At 44.7% G+C, this 21241-nt stretch overlaps 1 protein-coding gene across 1 annotated transcript in view; it reads right to left on the bottom strand.

Moving 5' to 3' along the window:
- Positions 1–21241, bottom strand: part of WDR37 (WD repeat domain 37) — a 312422-nt gene that overhangs the window by 165168 nt on the left and 126013 nt on the right. Inside the window, exon 3 of the mRNA XM_082258129.1 lies at positions 12820–12996. Coding sequence (XP_082114255.1) covers positions 12820–12957 — 138 coding nt within the window. The 5' untranslated portion in view covers positions 12958–12996. The remainder of the gene's footprint in view (positions 1–12819; positions 12997–21241) is intronic.

Here is a 21241-nt window from a genome sequence, read left to right on the forward strand (position 1 = left end):
TCGGTTTAGCCGGGATGCGAACAGATCCACATCTGGGGATCCCCATTTCGCACACAGCATCTGAAAAACCTCCGGATGAAGGGACCATTCCCCCTGGTCCAGGGTCTGGCGGCTCAGATAGTCGGCCTGCCAATATACCACACCCGGAATGTGAACTGCCGAGATCGCCGGGACATGAGTCTCGGCCCAAGACAGAATATCGGTCACCTCCCGGGCCGCTCGAGCACTCCTGGTGCCCCCCTGGTGGCTGATGTAAGCCACCGCGGTAGCATTGTCCGTCTGTACGCGAACAGGCAGGCCCTGGAGACGGTTCGACCACTGGAAGAGACAGAGTTTTATTGCTCTTAGTTCCAGCACATTTATCGGGAGGGAGGATTCCTCCTCCGACCAAGTGCCCTGGGCAGACAGGTTGCCCAGGACTCCACCCCAGCCCGACAGGCTGGCGTCCGTGGTAACCACTGTCCACACCACCGGGCGGAAGGACTTGCCTTCCACCACCGCCGGGGACTGGATCCACCACAGAAGAGCCAATCCGGTCTGGCGACTCAAGGAGACATCCAGATCCAAGGACTGAGGAAGTCTGTCCCACCTGGCCAGGATCTTCGTCTGATTGCTAGGCAAACTAAAACTGAGTTGGGAGTGGTGATGCAGGGGGGGTATTGACCAGATGGGACAGCCCCCGTGGGTGTGTACATGCTAATGCCTTTTGTCTTTTGACTAAGTCTATATGCCTAGCTATTCCTACGGATAGGTGGACAATACCCAATTGTGATGACTTAGAGGAGGCGGCGACTGTCGGAGGACGTAAGAGAAATGCCCAATTGTTGATCAGCATAGTGAGCACTCCAGGAATCACTAAAGTTGCAAAATAGGCCTGAACTCCGCTTTAAGTATGCCAATTTTTGCCCATCCCTCCTTAAAATTTCCTCTCCAAAGCCACCTGTATCCCAAGGCATGAATGAAGATACAATAGAGAGGTAGTGGACCATGCCAACCGTTTTAACAAATTACGAATGTCCCCAACAAATAGAAGGTTCATATGTCTCTCCATTACCAAGTCTGTAGGTGCCAGACCCGGAGTAGATCATTTTTTTTTTTTTTGTTAAAAATAACAAACAAGACAAGACTTTATAATCACTTTAAAACAATACAAATGAGCCAATAGTCATACATTGTACAGTGTATGCCAACGCACCAGAGACTAAATTAATGCTATCTACAACCTTGCGTTTGTCCAATTCCCAAACAGCATAAGCTATTCTAAAGCTACACAAAATGTGCCAAAACAAACTAAAGTTAATGGGCCAGCAATACTATTTAATTATTGATGTATAAGAGATAGAACAAGTCCCACATTTCTATTGCTAAACTCACAGAAAAAGCTCATGGAGATATTGCTCTGCTTGAGCTGCATGCAGGAACAATACTGCACTGCTCTTAGCTTACAGTGGGTGATAACATGAAAAACTGGAGCTAGCATAACCTATACATGTACAGATTGAAGAGAGTGGGGAAGGATTGGCTCTTTTGTCAGGTTTTATCACAATCTCTTTTAATGCTTAAGAATCCAGATGACGAGAGATTAGGGGGGCGGAGCCGGCTAGCAAGGCAGATGGCAGCGTGAGCTAACAGCTCCTTGCTAAGCAGATCGTTCGGAGCAATTTCCACGGAGAGGGTCACTCCAAAATAGTCCATCTGCACTCCTGGCAACCCCGGGCATCACTGGAACATGCCACCCAAGCGGAAAGATAGACACAAGCCGGGTAAGATGATCGACTTCTTCTCCCCCAACACCAGGCCGCGCAGCCAAGATGGCGCCGGCCCGCCACACTCCTCTCATAAGCAACCCCACCAGTCACACCGGACTGATTTGCATCAGCCGAGACATCTCTCGGGCACCCAGGCTGACCCCACGGGACTCTCCCCACAGGCGGCTGCAGAATCACAACCTTCCAGCCCTGCCAAATCCAAGCAAAAGACTTTCCATGATAGGCCGCTCTCCAGCCCCGGCATCACAGTTGATGACACCCTGGAGTTTCAAGACTCCATTGCAGCCATCCCTGCAGGGGACCATCCCGTGATGGCATCCATGTTTAAGGAGATGATGCTATCCCTACGGTCTGCAATCCACTCTGATATGCTGCAACTGGTGTCCCGCTGCAACACAGCTGTCGCTGCTGTCGCTGATCGAGTCTCCACCATTGAGAACAAAATGGGTGAATTTGCGGACACGTTCAATAGCATGGTGGATGCTCATAATGACCATGACGATGACTTGGAGTGGCTAAAATCAAAAGTGGCGGATCTCGAGGATCGCTCCAGGAGAAACAATGTGAAAATCAGGGGGATCCCTGAATCTATTAAACCTCCCGACCTGGCAGCGTTCCTCACCACCCTTATGCAGGAAATCCTTCCTGATGCAACCTTGGGAGACTTGGCCATTGATAGGATACACAGGCTTCCGAAGCCTAAGCATATCCCCGCCGCATACCCACGGGACGCCATTGCAAGAATTCACTTTTATACTGTGAAAGAACAACTGATGGCGAGAGTAAGAAAGGCGGTAGATCTCCCAGCTGGCATGCAAGGCCTGTCCTTTTACGCAGATTTATCGGCCCACACCATGAACCGCAGGAGAAACCTTGTGACTATTACTAAACCTCTCAGGAATCACCACATCCAATATCGCTGGAACTACCCTGCCACCCTCATTGTTACGAGAGGGGACAGGGAATTCAAGATCTCTTCTCTTGAACGTGGAATTGAGCTCCTGCGCCAGTGGGGGATTTTGGAGGATGATACCCCCCCTGGAGATCATTCTCCTGACAAGGTTCCGACAACCTCCCCACCGAGATGAGACGCCGGGCTGACAAGGCCCTTCCAGCTATATATCAGATGACCCTCTGATGTTCTAACTGCCTGATCTACAGTCTCCGAATGTTCTGTTCGGCTACGAATGGTGTTTTGTTTTTTTTCATTTTTTTCCTTTTTTGCCAGTTTCCCCGTGTTAGCAGTTGGATAACTGCTCAGATTTCCACTTGGTTATCGTCCTTTTTTAAACACAGTTTGGCGCAGTTAGAGTTCCTGCGCCCAGTGCCATATCCATATTGTTTTGCTTAGAGAACTTGGCATTGCAGTAATACCTACTTGATTGTCACGACTGTCATTGGTGGATTGTTTTGTTACCTTTTTTTATTATTGTTTCTCTCTTTTTGTACATTACCTGTGACACACAGCAACGAGTGCTTCATCAGCCATACCCTCTCAAGTTCCAACCGTTAACTTCTCAACACACGCGGACCCCTCCAGTCGGCCACGACCTTGCACTGTCCCGGACTCTGCGATCTCGGGTAAGGTTTTATACACTTTCTTTTTGCCCTTCCTTGGTAGTGACATAGTCCCTACAACTGGTCTCCTACCAACGAACTCTACTATACCACTTCACCATGGCCTTCAAACTAACCTCCCTGAATGTGCATGGATTGAATAGCCCTGGTAACCGTCATATGTTATGGAGGGAGATCAAGTCCCAGGGATGTGATGTTATGCTCATCCAAGAGACCCATTTTTGTGCTGCAGCTCCCCCTAGACTCACGAACAAACAATTTCCTCATGCATACTTTGCCAATGGCCCCAAGAAAAAGGGGGGAGTGGCCATTCTTATAAAGGACTCTGTGGCCTACAAGTATATCTCCCATATATCGGATCCAGATGGCCGTTTCATTCTTTTACACTGTGAACTCAACAATATTGTGTACTCCATCATTAATGTGTACGCCCCAAATGTGAAACAACTTACCTATCTGCGTAAACTTTGGAAACGTCTCAAGGTGGATATCAGGGGCCACGTGATCCTTGGGGGGGACATGAACTTGGTCGCAAACCTACGTCAAGACGTTTCTGGGGGACCCCGGAAATGTCCCCGCAGACCAGATCTTGCGGGCTTCCTGTCGGCCACAGGCTTGCAGGATGTATGGCGCTGCTACCATTCTACAGAGAAGGACTATTCGTTCTTTTCAAAGGTTCACTGTTCTTACTCCCGCATAGACATGTTCTTCACCGACAAATTCTTACTACAAAAAATTGTGGACTCTTCTATAGGCCAAATAACGTGGTCGGACCACGCTCCTGTTTCCATAACTGTCGGTCCCCGGGCTTTTACAACGAGGGCCAACAGATGGAAAAATGATGTTCATATTTTTTCTGACCCGGGGACTTCCTCTGAGGTCCATGCGGCCCTGGAGGAATTCTTCAAGTTTAATGACAGTGGGGAGGTGTGCCCTTCCAGTATCTGGAATGCCCATAAGGCATTTATGCGAGGTGTCTTGATGTCTAAGAGTGCCGCTATACGGAGGCAGAGGAGGCAGCGTATGGAGGATCTGTTGAACCTGATCCGAAACCTAGAACAGACCAATAAAACAAACCCACTCCCAGACGTTAGTAACCAGTTGACTCAAGCTCAAAATGACCTACGTTCTCTCTTGATTGGACAACATCAAGCTAATGTTCGTAGGCTTAAGGCAAATTTTTATGCGCATGGCAACAAAGCCGGTAAATTGTTAGCTACCCATGTGAAGGACATTCATGCTCGTCAACGTATCTCTAAATTGACGCATCATTCTTCCGGACTGTCTTTAACGAATCCTAAAGACATTGCCGACGCCTTCAGCCACTATTATGGCTCGCTTTATAACTTAAAGGATGACCAGTCCACACCCCAACCATCTCCTGAGATCATTGACAATTTCTTGGATTCGGTCTCCCTTCCTGCATTAAGACCGGCAGAAGTGGCGGAACTAAATCTCCCGATCACCGACTTAGAAGTCAATAGGGCGATCCAGTCCTTGCCCCTTAACAAGGCTCCGGGCCCTGACGGGTTCTCTTCGGAGTACTACAAAAAATACATGCATCTTCTGGTCCCTAGATTGCGAAGGGTGTTTCACAGGGCTGCCTCCTCTGCTTCCTTTCCTCCAGAGATGCTGGAGGCTACAGTAGTAACACTACCCAAACCGGGGAAACCCCCGGATTGTGCGAAGAATTTCAGGCCCATATCTTTACTCAATGTGGACCTGAAGGTCTACGCGAAAATATTGGCCACCCGCATTTCCAAGTTTCTACCAAACCTCATTCGGCAAGACCAGGTGGGGTTTGTCGCGGGCCGCCAAGCGACCGATGCCACAAGAAGGATGTTGAATCTCATCCACCATGCCGAATCTACTCATACTCCTACAGTGTTCCTGTCCCTTGACGCCGAGAAGGCCTTTGACAGGATACACTGGGGATATCTGCGAAAAGTTCTACAACGCTTCGGCATGGTGGGTGAGATACTGAATGCTGTGTTGGCCTTGTACACGGCTCCTTCGGCATATGTCTATACAGAGGGTCTGTTCTCCACAAAATTTGCAATAACAAACGGTACCCGCCAGGGGTGCCCACTGTCACCTTTGGTGTTTGTTCTCCTAATGGAGCCATTTGCGGAACGCATCAGAACTCATCCAGGTATTCGGGGTATAGACATTAGAGGTTCCTCCAACAAGATATCGTTGTTTGCGGACGATGTTATTTTATCTCTGACCTCTCCCTTATCATCATTACCAGCGGCCCAGGAGGTTCTCAGGGAATTTGGTTCTGTCTCATACTACAAGGTTAATGAAACCAAATCGAACATGTTGGGCGTTCACGTGTCAGCTGATCTCACACAACATATTCAGAGAATAGTTCCATTTAAGTGGGGTAGTGGTCACATTGACTATCTAGGTATCAAGCTCACAAACAGGATTGGGGATCTCTTCAAGGCCAATTTTGCCCCTTTCCTTGACACTTTAACGCACGAACTGACTAGATTGGGCAAGTACTATCTGTCATGGTCAGGAAGGACTGCAGCGTTCAAAATGCTGACGTTTCCAAAACTTTTATACCTACTAAGAGCTCTCCCCATTAAAATCCCCTTATCGTTTTACCGTACGGTTCAGTCTTTGGTATCCAAATTCATATGGGACGGGAAGAAGCCTCGTTGCGCCCATAGATACTTGGTCCAACATCCCACGGTGGGAGGTATGGGGATTCCGGATATACGGGACTACCATATGGCTGCTATCCTTTCCCAGTCCCTCTATTGGCTGCATCCGACTCAGGCACCCACTTGGAGACAGATTGAGCAGTCGGAGGTAATACAGGGCTCTCTTGCTGATCTCATACTCAGTATCCCCTTTTCTAAATGTAGTTTTCGTACGGGCCATCCCACCATCTCAGCTACAGTACTGGCGTGGCAATACTTTTACACACATAGCACCGTGCAAGCTGGGAGGGTGGAAGTTCCTGTGCCTCTGACTGCTCTCTCCTTCCTCTCCTCAGACTTAAACGTGGCGCATTGGTCCTCTTTTGGACTTAGGACAATCCGAGACATTGTACAGAGTCCCCAGGGTTTTTCCTTTTCCTTATGGTGCGACAAATTTCCATCATTTGCCAAGGAATACCTCACACTTATCCGGGTTTCACACTTGATTTCATCTATGTCATCGACACACATTCTTTTCCCGGAACAGATCTATACCCTCTGTTTTGGAGCTAATGCGCGGCAGAAAGGTATAGGTAAATTCTACATCTCCCTGCACAACAAGAAAACCTTCCAAAAAAACACATATCACATAAAATGGGAGGGCGAAATTGGTCAGGTTTTTACGGAGGAGCAATGGTTGAGAGCCTATAAACATACGCTTACCCATACCAAATGCTCCAACTTTAGGGAGGGATTGCTAAAAATTCACCTTAGGTGGTACAAGACACCTTACACCATTGCTAAATTCTATCCAGAAACATCTAATTTATGCTGGAGACAGTGCGGGCAGGTTGGCACTCTACTTCATGTTTTGTGGACGTGCATTTCCCTGAGAAGCTTCTGGGCCTCCATCTCCACATTGATAGCGGAAGTCACCGGGATACTTAACAAAATTTCAGTTGAACAGGCGATTTTGGGTGTGAATATGGACAAATACCCACCCCAATATAGGACGGTGGTCCAAAATATCTTGTTCGCTGCTAGGTTGTCCATAGCACGTAAATGGAAGTGTACCGACCCCCCAACTCGGAGGGAGGTTATCCAAATAGTAGGGGAGTCGTGTGTGTATGAGAAGACCCTGGCCTTACAGGCCTTCAAGCTACAACAATTTCACTCCAGGTGGTCCATATGGACCACTTATGTAGGGTATCATGGCCCCCAATGATTTCTGATGTTTATCTGCAGAATTGTTAAAGTTGCTGGGGTCCTGGGGGGGGGGGAGAGGGAGTGGGCGTTTGAAGGGAGGACGCAGTGTGTTCCCTTACGGGGCGTCCCTCCCGGTGGCGTTGACCACTATAGAGGTTGCAAATGACAGATACGTGCCCCCTCTCCTCCTTCCCTGGACAAACAGGTTCATACGGTTTCAATGTATTATTGTTCAAGATACGAAAGTTCATCCTATATTGTGGGTCCTTGCAAGCACTGTGATACTAGCAGTCCTTATAGACGTTTATCTTTATACTTCAATGTACGTCAATCGCATTGCAAATATGCTTTTCATATGTTTATGTACGTTGCTTATTTACTGTATGTGAAAAACTCAATAAAAAAAATATTTAAAAAAAAAAAAAAAAAAAAAAGAATCCAGATGACACACAAGGAAGTGAGAAAGCCTTCCCAAAATGATGGGGAATCCCACATTGGACATGTTACTGGCACAGGAGTCATCACAGGGAGATTTCTCCTTACCTCTCAGGTGCCAATTGTAGGATTTCCCCACATTATGTGTTCCTGCAACAACCATACAACTGTGACAATGGGGACAACCAACAATGTATTCTTAATTATTACAGGTACTTGCATAGCACTGTCAATTCACGCAGCACTTTACATATATCTTGTACAGGCACATCAGTCCATGCTCTCAAGGAGCTTACAATCTAAGGTCCCTAACTCACATTCATACATTAGGTTAACTGGCTTCCTGTCTAAATTCGCCCCATCAGCATGTCTTTGAAGTGTGGGAGGAAACCCACTCAGGCACAGGAGGGTCATGCAAACTCCAGGCAGGTAGCGCGCCAAGGTTGGGATTGAAACCAATGACCCTAGTGCTGCTAGGAGGCAGCGTTAACCACTTAGCCACTGTGCTGCCCTATATAGCCCTTGTTCACACTGAGGACGGGTTTGAAATCATGCAATTTCAGGGCCGGTTCACATTATTGCGATCACAGAGATTGCATGTATAATTCGGAGCGCACTGCTCCTAAAATTACTTGCGATCTCTGTGCGGTGCAAATTTCAGCCATACAGTTTGTATGGCTGAATTTGCACCGCAATCGCACTAAACACGCACATGACCCTTTTTTTTATCCGCAGCAGAATTAGGTCGCATGGTGGTTCACACTAGTGCGATCCGATTCTGTGCGAACTTGCAGATCACACTGCGATATGCGATCTCAATTGGGGGTGTCGTTAACTTTGAATTGACACCCCCTGCGTATCGCATATGGCAGTGTGAACAGCCAGGGGTGCGGATGCGATGCAGGAACACGCTGCATATTCACATCGTTCCCGCATCGCAGAAGTGTGAACCGGGACTCAGGGGCGATTTGACAGACATCTGTGAGGGTTCATACACAGATGTCTATTGAAATCGCCCTCGAAGTCGCCAAAAGTACTGCAGGAACTACTTTTGGGAATCGATCCAAAGCCAACTTTGCGGACGGTAATGGGCTCCAATTTTGAATGCGATTTGACTTATCAAATCAGCCCAATGTGAATGGGGGGTAAAGGAGGTTCCACAATCTTATCAAGGTTTGGCTGCAGTTTGATTAGGGCCCATTCACACCAGTGGGCATACATTATGCTCAGTATAACGTGTACCTGCTGTCACAATAGGACATTTCAATTATTTAAATGTACTGCAGCACATTGCGATGCACTGTAGTCCGATTCCCAGCTCCGCAAATGCTGTAGTCTTCCGAAGATCCGACTAACTAAGCACAGAACAAATAAAAAGCTAGTAGTGCAAAGAAAACACTTTTACAGAAAATAAAAGTAATAAAACAGAAGAAAGGCTGAGACATGTACCACCAGCACAGGGATAGCCTATCTTACTCCTAACTAGGCAGAAGACAAACTGAGTTGGGAAGGCGGATAGCAGGGGGGTATTGGACCAAAGGGACAGCCCCCTACAGGTGTGTCTATGTAAATTGCTTTGTTCTTAACAAGTCTTATGTCTAGCTTGCTCCTGTGGATAAGAGGTCAATACCCATTGGTGAAGACTGTATGAGTGGGCGGCGACTGTCAGAGGACGTAAGAGAAATGCAGATGTCCTATTTTTTTTTTCATAGCGCATCATTGCAAAGCATTATTTTGATCTGAACTAATAAGACATAAGGGAGATTGGCTTGTCAATGCATTAGGACTGAGTTTGGCAAATTTGGCCGTTGCAGCCCAATGCATATTTAAATAGAATAAAATGTTTGGTACAATCTACAAGCGTGTGAAAAATACAAAACAAATCACAGCTAAGAAAAACTTGCCAAAAATGGTCATAAAAAGGAAATGAGGAAACAAGAAACTATAAACAAAATGGTTATTAGTACACAAATCAAACAAATGTACAGAGAGGGCTTGGGAAAGAATCTCTCTCCGATTTTAGCAATGCTGGGCATGATAATTCTTAGCAATAAAATGTAAAAACATACACGTAAAATACACTCCAGGGAAAAGTACAAAGATTATACTGTACATTATACAGAACGTAAATAGGCTACTACATATCACCTCCCCAAATGACACCAATCACAGAGTTCCCAGCTACCAATATTCTCGGAATAGTTACTATAGGGGACAACTTTATTCTTCGCTCCACCACCCTGGAGATTGTCCTGTTCTTATTCCCAGTGAACAGACTTGGTTCAAACCATAAAATAGACAGGGATCGGCAAATCACTCTACAAATCAGACAGATCTACAAGGAAAAATCCAGGGGGAACAAAAATGCAGGATTTGCAGGTTCTACTGCTTCTATGTAATGATCATTCCTATATTGAAAATGATCAGATAAGACTTGCTAGGCAAATCCAAAAACACCCGCAATATGGCAATTCATGTATCCCTGTTCTGGCGAGGATTCAAAGTTTGGGATTTTTTTTTTGCTTTCAGTAATAAAAGTAAACAGGACAAATAGGGGTACCATTCAGGCTGGGTTCACATATATGCGAATTGGATGCAGGTTTCCTCGCATCCAATTCGCATGACAGGAGAGTGTGACCGTCTCTCAATGGGGCCAGTTCACACAGGTCCAGGGCGGCCACGGTCCACATTTGGAAAGGGTCCTGTGAGTCTTCTGGTTCAATTCAACTGCAAATTCAGGCAAAAATTTGGACCTTATTTGCGCCTGAAATCAGTGAACAGGGATGCACCGGACCGCCTGCTGTGAGTTGCGGAATGTGTGAGCATAGCCTAAAACTTGACAGGTGCTATCTGTGGTCTTGTAGGGGGGACAATGTTGTCACATGGGGGGGGGGGGGGATTTACTAAAACTGTAACACAGAATCTGGTGCAGTTGTGCATAGTAAGCAGTCAGATTTTTAAATAGAAGTTCACCTTTCATAACATGTTACATCCATATTTAGAGTGTAACATGTAACATGTTATTAATGCACGGGCCCCTGCATCTCCCGTTCCCCCTCTGTGACAGCTAGTGGGGGATTTCCGCCAGCCCGGCCATGTCACTCCTTTACAGTGTTCTGTGAATGGAAAACTACAATGTATGATAGCCTTTGCGGCAGGGTGGCAATTGGGCCTCTCTCCATCCCTCTCTCTCCCTCCATCCCTCTTTCTTTCTCTCTCCCTCCATCCCTCTTTTTCTCTTTCTTTCTCTCTCCCTCCATCCCTCTTTTTCTCTTTCTTTCTCTCTCCCTCCATCCCTCTTTTTCTCTTTCTTTCTCTCTCCCTCCATCCCTCTTTTTCTCTTTGTTTCTCTCTCCCTCCATCCCTCTTTCTTTCCCTCTCCCTCCATCCCGCTTTCATTTATAAGGTCAGCCATAGACGGATTGAAATTTGGCAGGTTCAGCAGGAACTTGACAACATTTTATTCATCTATGGGCAAACTGGTTGTAGTGAACTTGATTGGCGGATCGACTTCAGTACAACCAGCCTGTCTTTTTTCTTTCCAATGCAATCACTGTCAACTATAGCTGCCAGCAGTGATCAATGTATTCCAACGGAATGGAACCTCCCACTGTCAGAACACAATAGCTTCAGCATTGGATGGGGGCCAAAAGGTGGCAGCGAAGAGGGAAAGCGGGAGGGGGGGCCGAGTTGCTGCACTATGGGCCTCTAGGTTGTACTTGCCCCTGAGATAAAAGTTGCCAGTCAGCACCTGCTTTGCGGCTGTCGGCTTGCAGTTTTCAATGAACTACCATGGCTCTGTGAGCGTTGTAGTAGTTCATTCATTCTTCCTGTCAGAATGTATCGGTTTCCTTGTACGAGGTTCAAGCAAGTCGATACACTGACAGATCTGCAGGAGACCTGCATGGCATCAGTGATCTGCTGGTCGCTGGTGCAATGCTTTACAGGCTCCAAAAACAAAAAATAATAAATGCACATTTTTTTACCTGCATAAAAAAGTGCATTTATTATCTTTTGTCAAAAGGTGAACTTATCCTTTAAGCTGTGACAATAAGGATGCTTTAAGCTGTGACAATATGGGTGGGTTCACACTGATACGATGCATCATATCGCATGTGATTCACACAGGAATCACACTACATTCCTGTGCAAATCATTTTGTATGGCTTAAAATGCAACTAATTCACACAAAAAAAGGTGCAGGAATCTTTTTTGCCTCACTGGAATTGGATTGCATGGGTGTTCACACTTCAAGCAAACTCACTGAGTTCTGTGACCTGCTTTGGAGGTGTCGACTTTTGACACCCGAAGCAGATCGAATGAACACTGTGATTGCGATGAAGGAGACGCATCGATTCCTGTGCTTTTCCTGCATTGCATCAGTGTGAATCGAGCCCCCATTTATATCAGCGCGATTTGACGGGTCAAATCGCAGCCTTTTGCCGGCAATGGGAGAGTCCCAATTGGTGAGACACCGACTTTGCAGCGCCACACACTGATTTCCACTGCGCTACTTTTGGCGACTTTGGGGGTGATTTCAATAGACGTCCATGCGTGAAGCCACACAGATGTCTTTGAAGTCATCCCTGAAATCAAACTGAAATGCGGCTTTGAAATCGTGCGAGTTCCGGTGAACATTGATAAACACGATCTCAAAGCCGAGTTTAATGTGAACGACGGCTAAAACCTAGAAGCCGATTGGCTACTCTCCACACCTGCACCAGATTCTGTGTGTTCCAGCTTTTCTAAATCTCCCCCATGGAGACAGGTGAAGGAAATTCACCATCGAGGACAAAGAGAAGAACACTGGCTGTCTCCTAAAATGTTCACATGGAAACAAGAAATGAAGGTAATTTTCCCCATATGGAAAGCAGATAGCAGTATGAAAAGAACTTTTCTGCTTCGAGCCGTTTCAGTCTTCTGCACCATATAATGCCCAAAGCGGGTCAGTGAAAAAAAAATCAGCATTGTGAAAAGTATTGATTGACTACCATGTTCCCTCACATCAAAAAAAAATCTGATCAAGGGGATACTAGCTCCCAACTCAAACCCAAAACTGTTTTTTCAAGAGGCATAAAATAAATCTGAAGCTTGATAAAGTCCTCCAACCTTAATCAGTGAAATACACCATTAAACAAATGCTCATAAGTCATACAAACAACATGGAGCTACCAATTTACCTGTCCCTCCAGCAAGTCCCTCTGCAGACCGGGCCGATCGTGTTCGGAGCTGTTCGTCCGTTTCAACGTTAAACTGCTAGACTTGCGTTTCTGTTTCGTCTGGCGCGCGGCCGACCAGCTTCCACTTTCCGTGGGCATCCTGCCTCACTTTTTGGTTCTCAGCAGAATAAAGGAAAACTACAACAACAAAAAAAGAACTTGTTTTAAAATACAATTATTTAAAGTGGTTCTAAAGGCTAAAAGTGGCTACAAACCTTTACCTTGCAAAACAACCCATTTAGTTTAAAATAGAAATGAAAGGCAAAACATTTGTGTATAGATATAAAAAAAGGAGAAAAAAAAGGTATTTATAATGACTTTTATAAGGAATTACATTCCCTCAGTTCCCAGCTGCTTAAGAACTGGGGAGGAGAAACAGCAGTACACTGATCTTCGCAGTGACAGGCTGTGGGGGAGGGAGGGACTTTGATTTTGGCTGAAGTCAGGTGATCAGCCGTGTCCAATCACACACACTGTTCTGTGTTTACAAAAACACAGAACTCTGTGCACCGTGAACAGCATTCTGGCTGCTACTTCTCCCTTTAGAGAAAAAATAGCCAGATTGTAAAGTAAAAGCAGCAACATTACACATTGTTAGCCACACAGATAACCCTTTGATTTCCCCTAGATGTAACCCCTTCCAGGGCAGTGTCATAAGTACAGTGACAGTGTACAGTGCTAGCACTAGTCACTGTATTAGTGTCACTATTAAGGTTGGTGTCAGCAAGTATACATCCATTTTAGCTTCAGCAAGCACCAGACTGCCCAGCACAATATCACAGTCGCTGTGCCCCGCAATTACTAGTTTAGTGTCATAGCTGCGTAAAGTCCAGTATACAGTTTATTTTATAGTTTTTCAACGCAATGATATTCATACAAACCAATATACACTTTAAGATTTTTTATTTTACCAAAGACATGTAGCAGAATACATCTTGGCCCAATTTTTCTTTTTTTTTTTTTTTTTCAAAATTAGATTTTGTTTTTTTTTTTAATAAGTTTTATAACAAAAGTAGAATATATGTTTTGTTTTTCAAAATTTTTCAGAGTTTTTTTCATTTATATAATAGGAAAATAAAAAACCCAGTGGTGATCAAAAAATTTTAGCAAAAGGAATCTTGAATGGTGTGAAAAAAATGATAAAAAGGTTATTTGCGTACAGTGTTGCATGATCGTGGAGGTCAAGTGGTTAAGCAGTTATTTTGTAACAAAATCCTAAAAAAAAAAAACACAACAGCTGAATAAAATACTATTCAGTAATCGTTTGTATTGGAGATTGTGTCCCCTCTCTTCTTTCTATTGAAATTGGTGGATAATTGGGAGCCCATCGTGACACCTCTCCTTGGAACTACACAATACAAGAGGAGTGACTCACCCGATTGGTGGAGATATAATATATATATATATATATATATATATATATATATATATATATATATATATATATATATATATATATATATATATATATATATAAAAAATACACACACACACACTCTATACATTTTCTTAAAGCTGAACTCTGGTTCTCCATTAAATACGCTTAGGCAATTTGTGGCTCCCCTTTTGGTTGGTGAATGGAGGAAAGGTTAAAGCGGAGTTCCGGGCACAGAAGTCATTTTTTAATAAACATACCCCCGGGACAGTCAGGGCTAGCACATTCCACAATGGCTAGCCTCTGATCTGTCCCGGTTCGCACTTACCTGCAAGAAGAAATACTTACTTATAAAATTTCTTCCACAGCGTTTCCATCTCTCTTGTGGGCAGCTGAAGCCGGCGCGGTCCTCTTCTGTGTCTTCTTCCGCGTCTTCTTGTCCCAGAATGCGCCTGCACCGGCCCCTCTCGTCACTTCCGGTGCGGCGCCGCATTCCTCCACAGCTTCTGGGCATGCCCAGAAGCTGTTTAGCAGGGGAATGCGGCGTCGCCCGGAAGTGACGAGCGGGGCCGGTGCATTGATTCCTGGGAGCGATGACGTTCAGCTGCCAGGAATCATAGCGAGACAGGAAGTGACGGGGTGAGCCGCGGCGCTGGAGGAGGAAGTACTCTGAGGTGAGTATTTACGATCTTCAATTAAAAGGTGAGTAAACAAAAAAAAAAAAAATAACTATCCAATTCCTTTTCAGGTAATGTCGAACTAGCGGAGGGGCACAAAAAAAAAAAATATATAGTTTTTGTGCCCGGAACTATGCTTTAATGGGACTGTAATGCTCACCTTATTCCTGAATCCCACAAGCTTCCTCCTCGCCAGCTGACTGGTCCCACGAAGTAGCTCCTCCTCGCCAGTTGTACAGCTGTTAAATATAAGCTTATAGGACAAGTAGTCCTGCATTCCTAATGAGGGTGTTGAGGGTCCACTCACACTCCAGGACTGAAGATGAGCAGGCAAGAAGGTAAAATATTCCTACATTTTACCCTCCCCCTCCCTTGACTAAATAAGGAAAATGGTGTTTTCAGCAATTTGACGATAGAGAAAAAAGTGCAGAGAATGGTGCCAACAATGCATGCGATTTTGATACGTTTTTACTGTGCTTATAGTGTGTTTTTCATAGGTCATGTGACTAAAACTGCATCAAAAATATAACATGGGTGCGTTATTGATGCGTTCTTGCTGCCTTTTAAAGCATTTTGACAGGGAGGTGCGTTTTTTTTCACTGACCAAAAATGCAGCAAGCAAGATTTTTAACACCACAATGGAAGCGCAACTGACCAGTGTGAAGACATACAAAGAATTGAAAGTGAGCCATGTTTCTTGAGCTTTTCTTGCGCTGAAGGTGCTGATAACGGCCAACAAATTTATATTCATGATAATAATTAAAAAGTTGAATATAATACAATTCTATATAAAAATATATATTTTGTAAAACGGTCATTTTCCTTTTCGGCCAAGTGCATCCTGAATTTTCGGTTTCGGCACCAAAATGTATATTCCACTTAAGCCCCGGAAGATTTTACCTCCTTCCTGACCAGGGCCTATTTTGCGATTCGGCACTGCGTGACTATTTAGCGGACAATTGCACGGTCGTGCGATGCTGTACCCAAATGAAATTGACGTCCTTTTTTTCCCACAAAAAGAGCTTTCTTTTGGTGGTATTTGATCACCTGTGCGATTTTTTGATCATGCGCTATAAACAAAAAAAGAGCGACAATTTTGCAAAAATAACAATATTTTTCACATTTTTTTATATGAAATTCCCCAAAAAAAATGTAAAAATCTATTTTTTTTAACATTTTAGGCCAATTTGTTTTCTGCTACATATGTTTGTTAAAAAAAAAAATCGCAAAAAGCGTATTTTGATTGGTTTGCGCAAAAGTTATTGCGTTTACTAACTAAGGGAAAGATTTTTGTCATTTTTATTATTTTTTTTTTAATGAGTAATGGTGGCGATCTGCGATTTTTTTTGCGGGACTGCGACATTGCGGCGGACAGATTGGACCCTTGACTGACATTTTTGACACTTTTGGGGTTACCAGTGACATTACTACAGTAATCAGTGCTATACATATGCACTGCTACTGTAAAAATGACACTGGCAGTGAAGGGGTTAACTTTATTTGAGAGGGAGGGGTTAAGTGTGTCCCTAGGGGCGTGATTTTTACTGTGATTGGATGTGGCTAGTGGTGTAACAGCACAGATCAACGGTCCTACATAGCAGGACCGTATGATCTGTGCTGTTACACAGGGAAGAATGACAGGCGGCTTTGTTTACATTAGCCGCCTGCCTTTCTCCCTCTGTAACCGACGATCGCAAGTGACCAGCGGACATCGGGTCCGCCGGTCACTCGCGCGGGGGGGGGGGGGGGGGGTCTGTGAGCGGGAGCGCGCCTCCAGCGGTTCGCGCTCCCTCCCTAGGCCTACGTCGCTTTGCCAGTGAGGGGCTGACTGTCGACGTAAATCTTCGTTAGGCAGTCGGCGAGTGGTTAATTTAATGTCTGACCGGAGTTTAGCTTTAAAAATGAGATCTGTGAAAAACACTAACAGCTTTTTCTATTGAAGTCTAAGCAGATCTATGAGAAACATTGAACGGCACTTCATGTCTGACCGTTGACCTCTGTGTCTTACTCACTGTGGTATATTTAGATTGCCGCTTTCAAATGACGTCACAGTATGGAAGAAAAGCTGCACCTAAGGCTGGTAGATGTTTCTGTAAATGTGTTATTTTAAGAAGGAATTTCAATAAAACATATTTCATTCAGCGATTCATACAAGGTGGGCGGACAAGAGGAGGATGATGTTGGGTCCCTGCTTTGTCCGGAACTGACCCTTCACATCCAGACAGTTTTCATTTCAGCTTGCTGAGGATACCTAGATGCCAGCTTCCCATCCACGGGGATAGGAGGGTTTTTAAACCAGAATGAATTTTTCAATAAACTGACATACATTATCTAACTGCGTCTCTTCTGCTTCTCTGCTGCCTAAGATGTTGATGGGAAATAACCAGGATTATCTATTTGGATAAGATACCATGGGGTTGATTTACTAAAACTGGAGAGTGCAAAATCTAGTGCAGTTCTACATGGTAGCCAATCAGCTTCTAACTTCAGCTGGTTCAGTTAAGCTTTGATTAAAAAAAAAAAAAAACTTAAAAAAAACTGTAAGCCGATTGGTTTCTATGCACAGCTGCGCCAGATTTTGCACTCTCCTGTTAAGTTCATAGTAAATCAACTCACGTGTTTTACTGCACTCTTCTACAGCCAGTTGGTAAAGTAAAAAGTTATACTGTGAACTATAGTAATATTCTGAATAGGACGTAATCACAGGGTCTGTCTGCTGGTCTGTTCTCAAGAGTCTTGTATGAGGAAACTGGCAGGCTCCTGTACATATCCCAGCACCCTGCCTTTCAAAATCTTTGAAAGAACACATTCCCAGCATCCCTTTAGATGTACATGCTCCATCCTGCTGGGCGACTGGGTGCTCCATACTTTAGCTCTGTAGTCTTCTTATTGATTACTTTAGCATGCATGTTTAAAGGGATGCTTGAGATGTGTTCTTTCATAAAATGCTTGGGAACAAAATGAATATCCGTAAAAAAGGAACTGCTGTTGTTGTTCAGACAGGAAATGAAGGCAGGCTGCTGTATCTTCAAGGGGTTATATTGTAGAGATGCAATTTGGTAAGAGAGTAATTTAAAACACAGGAGAGGACTTAATAGAAGTGTTGGGGAAAAAACAAATAATCTGGTGGTCAGCTTTCAAGTAGAACTAAAAGGCAAAATAATATTTTTTTTGGATTGAGTGGAGATGGATTAGAACACCTAATAGGTTTTTATTGCTCTGTGCCCCCATTACAGAGATTTACCCTCTCTATTTGTCGTGTTTACCATTATCATTGAAATTAAAAGTAAAAGAAAATCCCAATTTTTGGGCTATCACCAGAAAAGTAATAGATGGAGAGATCTTCCAATGGGGACACTAGTTCTGATGACATGAGGGGGGGGGGGGGGCAAGAATTCCCTTAATTTGCAGGGATTTCCTCTCATTTCCTGTTTTGGCTATCAGACAGGGGTTAGAACCGCCCCCTACTCTATCCAAAATGAAAACTTTTTGCCTATATTTCTACCTCAATTTGTATAGAGCACAGAGGCTGTGGTGATTTTGTGTCATAAGTAGTAATCTCTGGGGCCCATTTAATTGTATTCTCCCTGCACATCCCTGCCTGCCAATTGAAAGCAAGATTACAGATCATGCCTGTCCATGGGGGTTGCCAAAGACCTTTCCTATAAGGCTGTATGTACAGAGTCCTGTGTCTGAAAAGATCAGAATAGAGAAAAAAAAGGAACATATAAAATTGCAGAACTCTTGAGGATTACAGCACAGCCCTCAGGGACAGCAAGTAAACAGGCAAGAAGTGAGAGTTTATACTTGCAAAGTTGCTTGATGTCTCTAGCGAAGTTTTCAAAACTACAATTATTCTTAGAGCAAAGAGTGTCAAAAGTAGTTCCACTTTCACAGAAAAAAAAAATCAAAAAGCATGCCCTTCGAAGGCCCACGTTGAGCCAGCTTAGTTAAAGAGGTTGTAAACCCAAATTTTTTTTTTTGTCAACCTGAAAGAGAAACCCATGATGAGCTAGTATGCATCGCATACTAGCTCATTATGAAATACTTACCTTAGAACGAGCCCCCGCCGTGCCGCCCGCTTACCTCTATGACGGGTGACATGTTCAGTCGCCCGTCTTCCGGGACTGCGGCATCCAGCCATCTGATTGGCCGGCGCCGGGGTGACGTCACTACCGCGCACGCGCGTGGGAGCCGATGGTCACGGCACGTGGCTCTGAAGGAACGGCACCAGCGGCCGTTCCTTCAGAGCGATGTCACTGGCTGCATGTAAGGTAAATATCTCCTAAACTATACATGTTTAGGAGATATTTACAGTACCTATAGGTAAGCCTTATCATAGGCTTACCTATAGGTACAACTTGCAGAGGAGGGTTTACTTCCTCATTAAAGTGATTGTAAAGTAGCTTTTTTTTTTTTTATAAAAACAAACATGTTATACTAACCTCCTCTATGCAGTTGGTTTTGCACAGAGCAGCCCCAATCCTCCTCTTAGCTCTCCTGGCCCCTCTCTCCTGTCGAGTGCCCCCACAGCAAGCAGCTTGCTAGGGGATATCTAAACTGAGCCTCAACTCCATGTGTCCATTCAGATACAGATCCATGGCTCGCCCTGCCCCGCCCATTTCTCTCCTGATTGGTTAACTGACTTTGGTTGACCGCAGCAGGAGCCAATGGTTCTGCAGCTGTGTCTCAGCCAATAAGGAGGGAGAGTCCCAGACAGCCGAGGCACTCATGGACATGAGATTGAGAAGGGGCTCAGGTAAGCATTAGGGGGGCTGCTGCTCACAGAGGGCTTTTTATATTATCGCATAGAATGTATTAATATAAAAAACCTTCTGACTTTACAACCACTTTCTGCTGATTGAGATTCGACAACATGAAGACGATACCCTCAATATCAAATTCTTCCTGCAGATGTCATTACAGCCAATACCAGCAACGCTCAACATAACTAGTCCTAAAGAGTTAGTTCACCTTTTTTATACCTGAAGGGTTTCACATGTACTGTTTCTTTAAGGCTGGCTCCACCCAGGAGTGATAACAAGGGTCAAGGGGCAGAGTGGCCATCTTAGAGACATGTAAGAGATGCACTGATATACAGAGCTGTCTTGTAATGCATGTTGTAGTGTACAGTAAGTCCTGAATAAACATCCATTGTTCCAGACCAGAGTCCTGTGTCTCTCACAACATGGAGAATATAACAGTGGCGACGAGGATGGGATTTACAAGGTTACTATCCTTGTGAGAAAAGAAAGAAAGAAAAAAAAAAAACCCTGGATTGTCACCTGGATACAAACACCCACAGAGCCCAGCAGGAAAATGTAATTGATTGGGACATTACGTGAATTTGATGGAGAACAGACAACCTGGAGTTCCTGGATTGAGAGACTGGAACAGTATTTCTGTGCAAATGCCATCCCAGGCAACACTCTTGGGGATCTCCTTTTCCCTGAAAAAGCAGCAACTAAGACTTTGGCAGAGCTCCTGACACTGTTAGGGAATCACTTCCAGCCTAAACCACTAGAGATTGCAGAGAGATTCAGGTTCAGCGGCAGCAACAGCCGGGTGAAGATATTAAGGCTTATGTGCTCGCCCTTCGCAGACTAGCCTCAACCTGTTCTTTTGGGGAGTACTTACTGACTGCACTGAGGGATACGTTTGTCATGGGACTAAATAGTGAGTCTAGCCAAAAGAGAATGTTAACAGAGAAAGACCTGACCCTTACAAAGGCAATTGAGAAAGCTTCAGTGATGGAAATAGCTGTGAAAGATACAGAGGCATTGAACCCCCAGAGCAGAAGGGAAGAGGTTAAAGAGGAAGTTTTCAGAACAGCAGTCAAGCCAACTGCAGCTAGCTGTAAATATAGACCCTCACCAAGCCGGGAGTCAGCTTGCTACCGTTGTGGGAATACAGACCATGATCACAAAGTCTGCCGGTTTAAGGATCAGCTCTGTCATAATTGTGGTAAAACAGGCCATCTGAAACGAGTCTGCCGTAGTAAGAAAGTGTGAAATAAACAACCTCTGAACACCAGGACAAAGGCATATATGGTGGGAAGATGTACATCGTCATCTGAATCAGAGGATGAGGAAGTGCTCCACAGATTAGACATACATCATATGCATTCAGCACCCTCAGCAATGACTGTAGAGGTAACCGTGGAAGGACAGAAACTCAAGATGGATGAAGACACAGAGCAGCAGTTTCAGTTATCACCCAGAAGCAATGGAGAAAACTTCTGATCCGAACAACTGTCCGTCCAACACCAATAAAACTGCAGACATACTCAAAGCAGATACTCCACCCACTGGGGTACGTGAAAGTACAGGTA

Source organism: Pelophylax lessonae (assembly GCF_965119305.1).
Source record: "Pelophylax lessonae genome assembly, chromosome: 5".
NCBI lineage: Eukaryota > Metazoa > Chordata > Amphibia > Anura > Ranidae > Pelophylax > Pelophylax lessonae.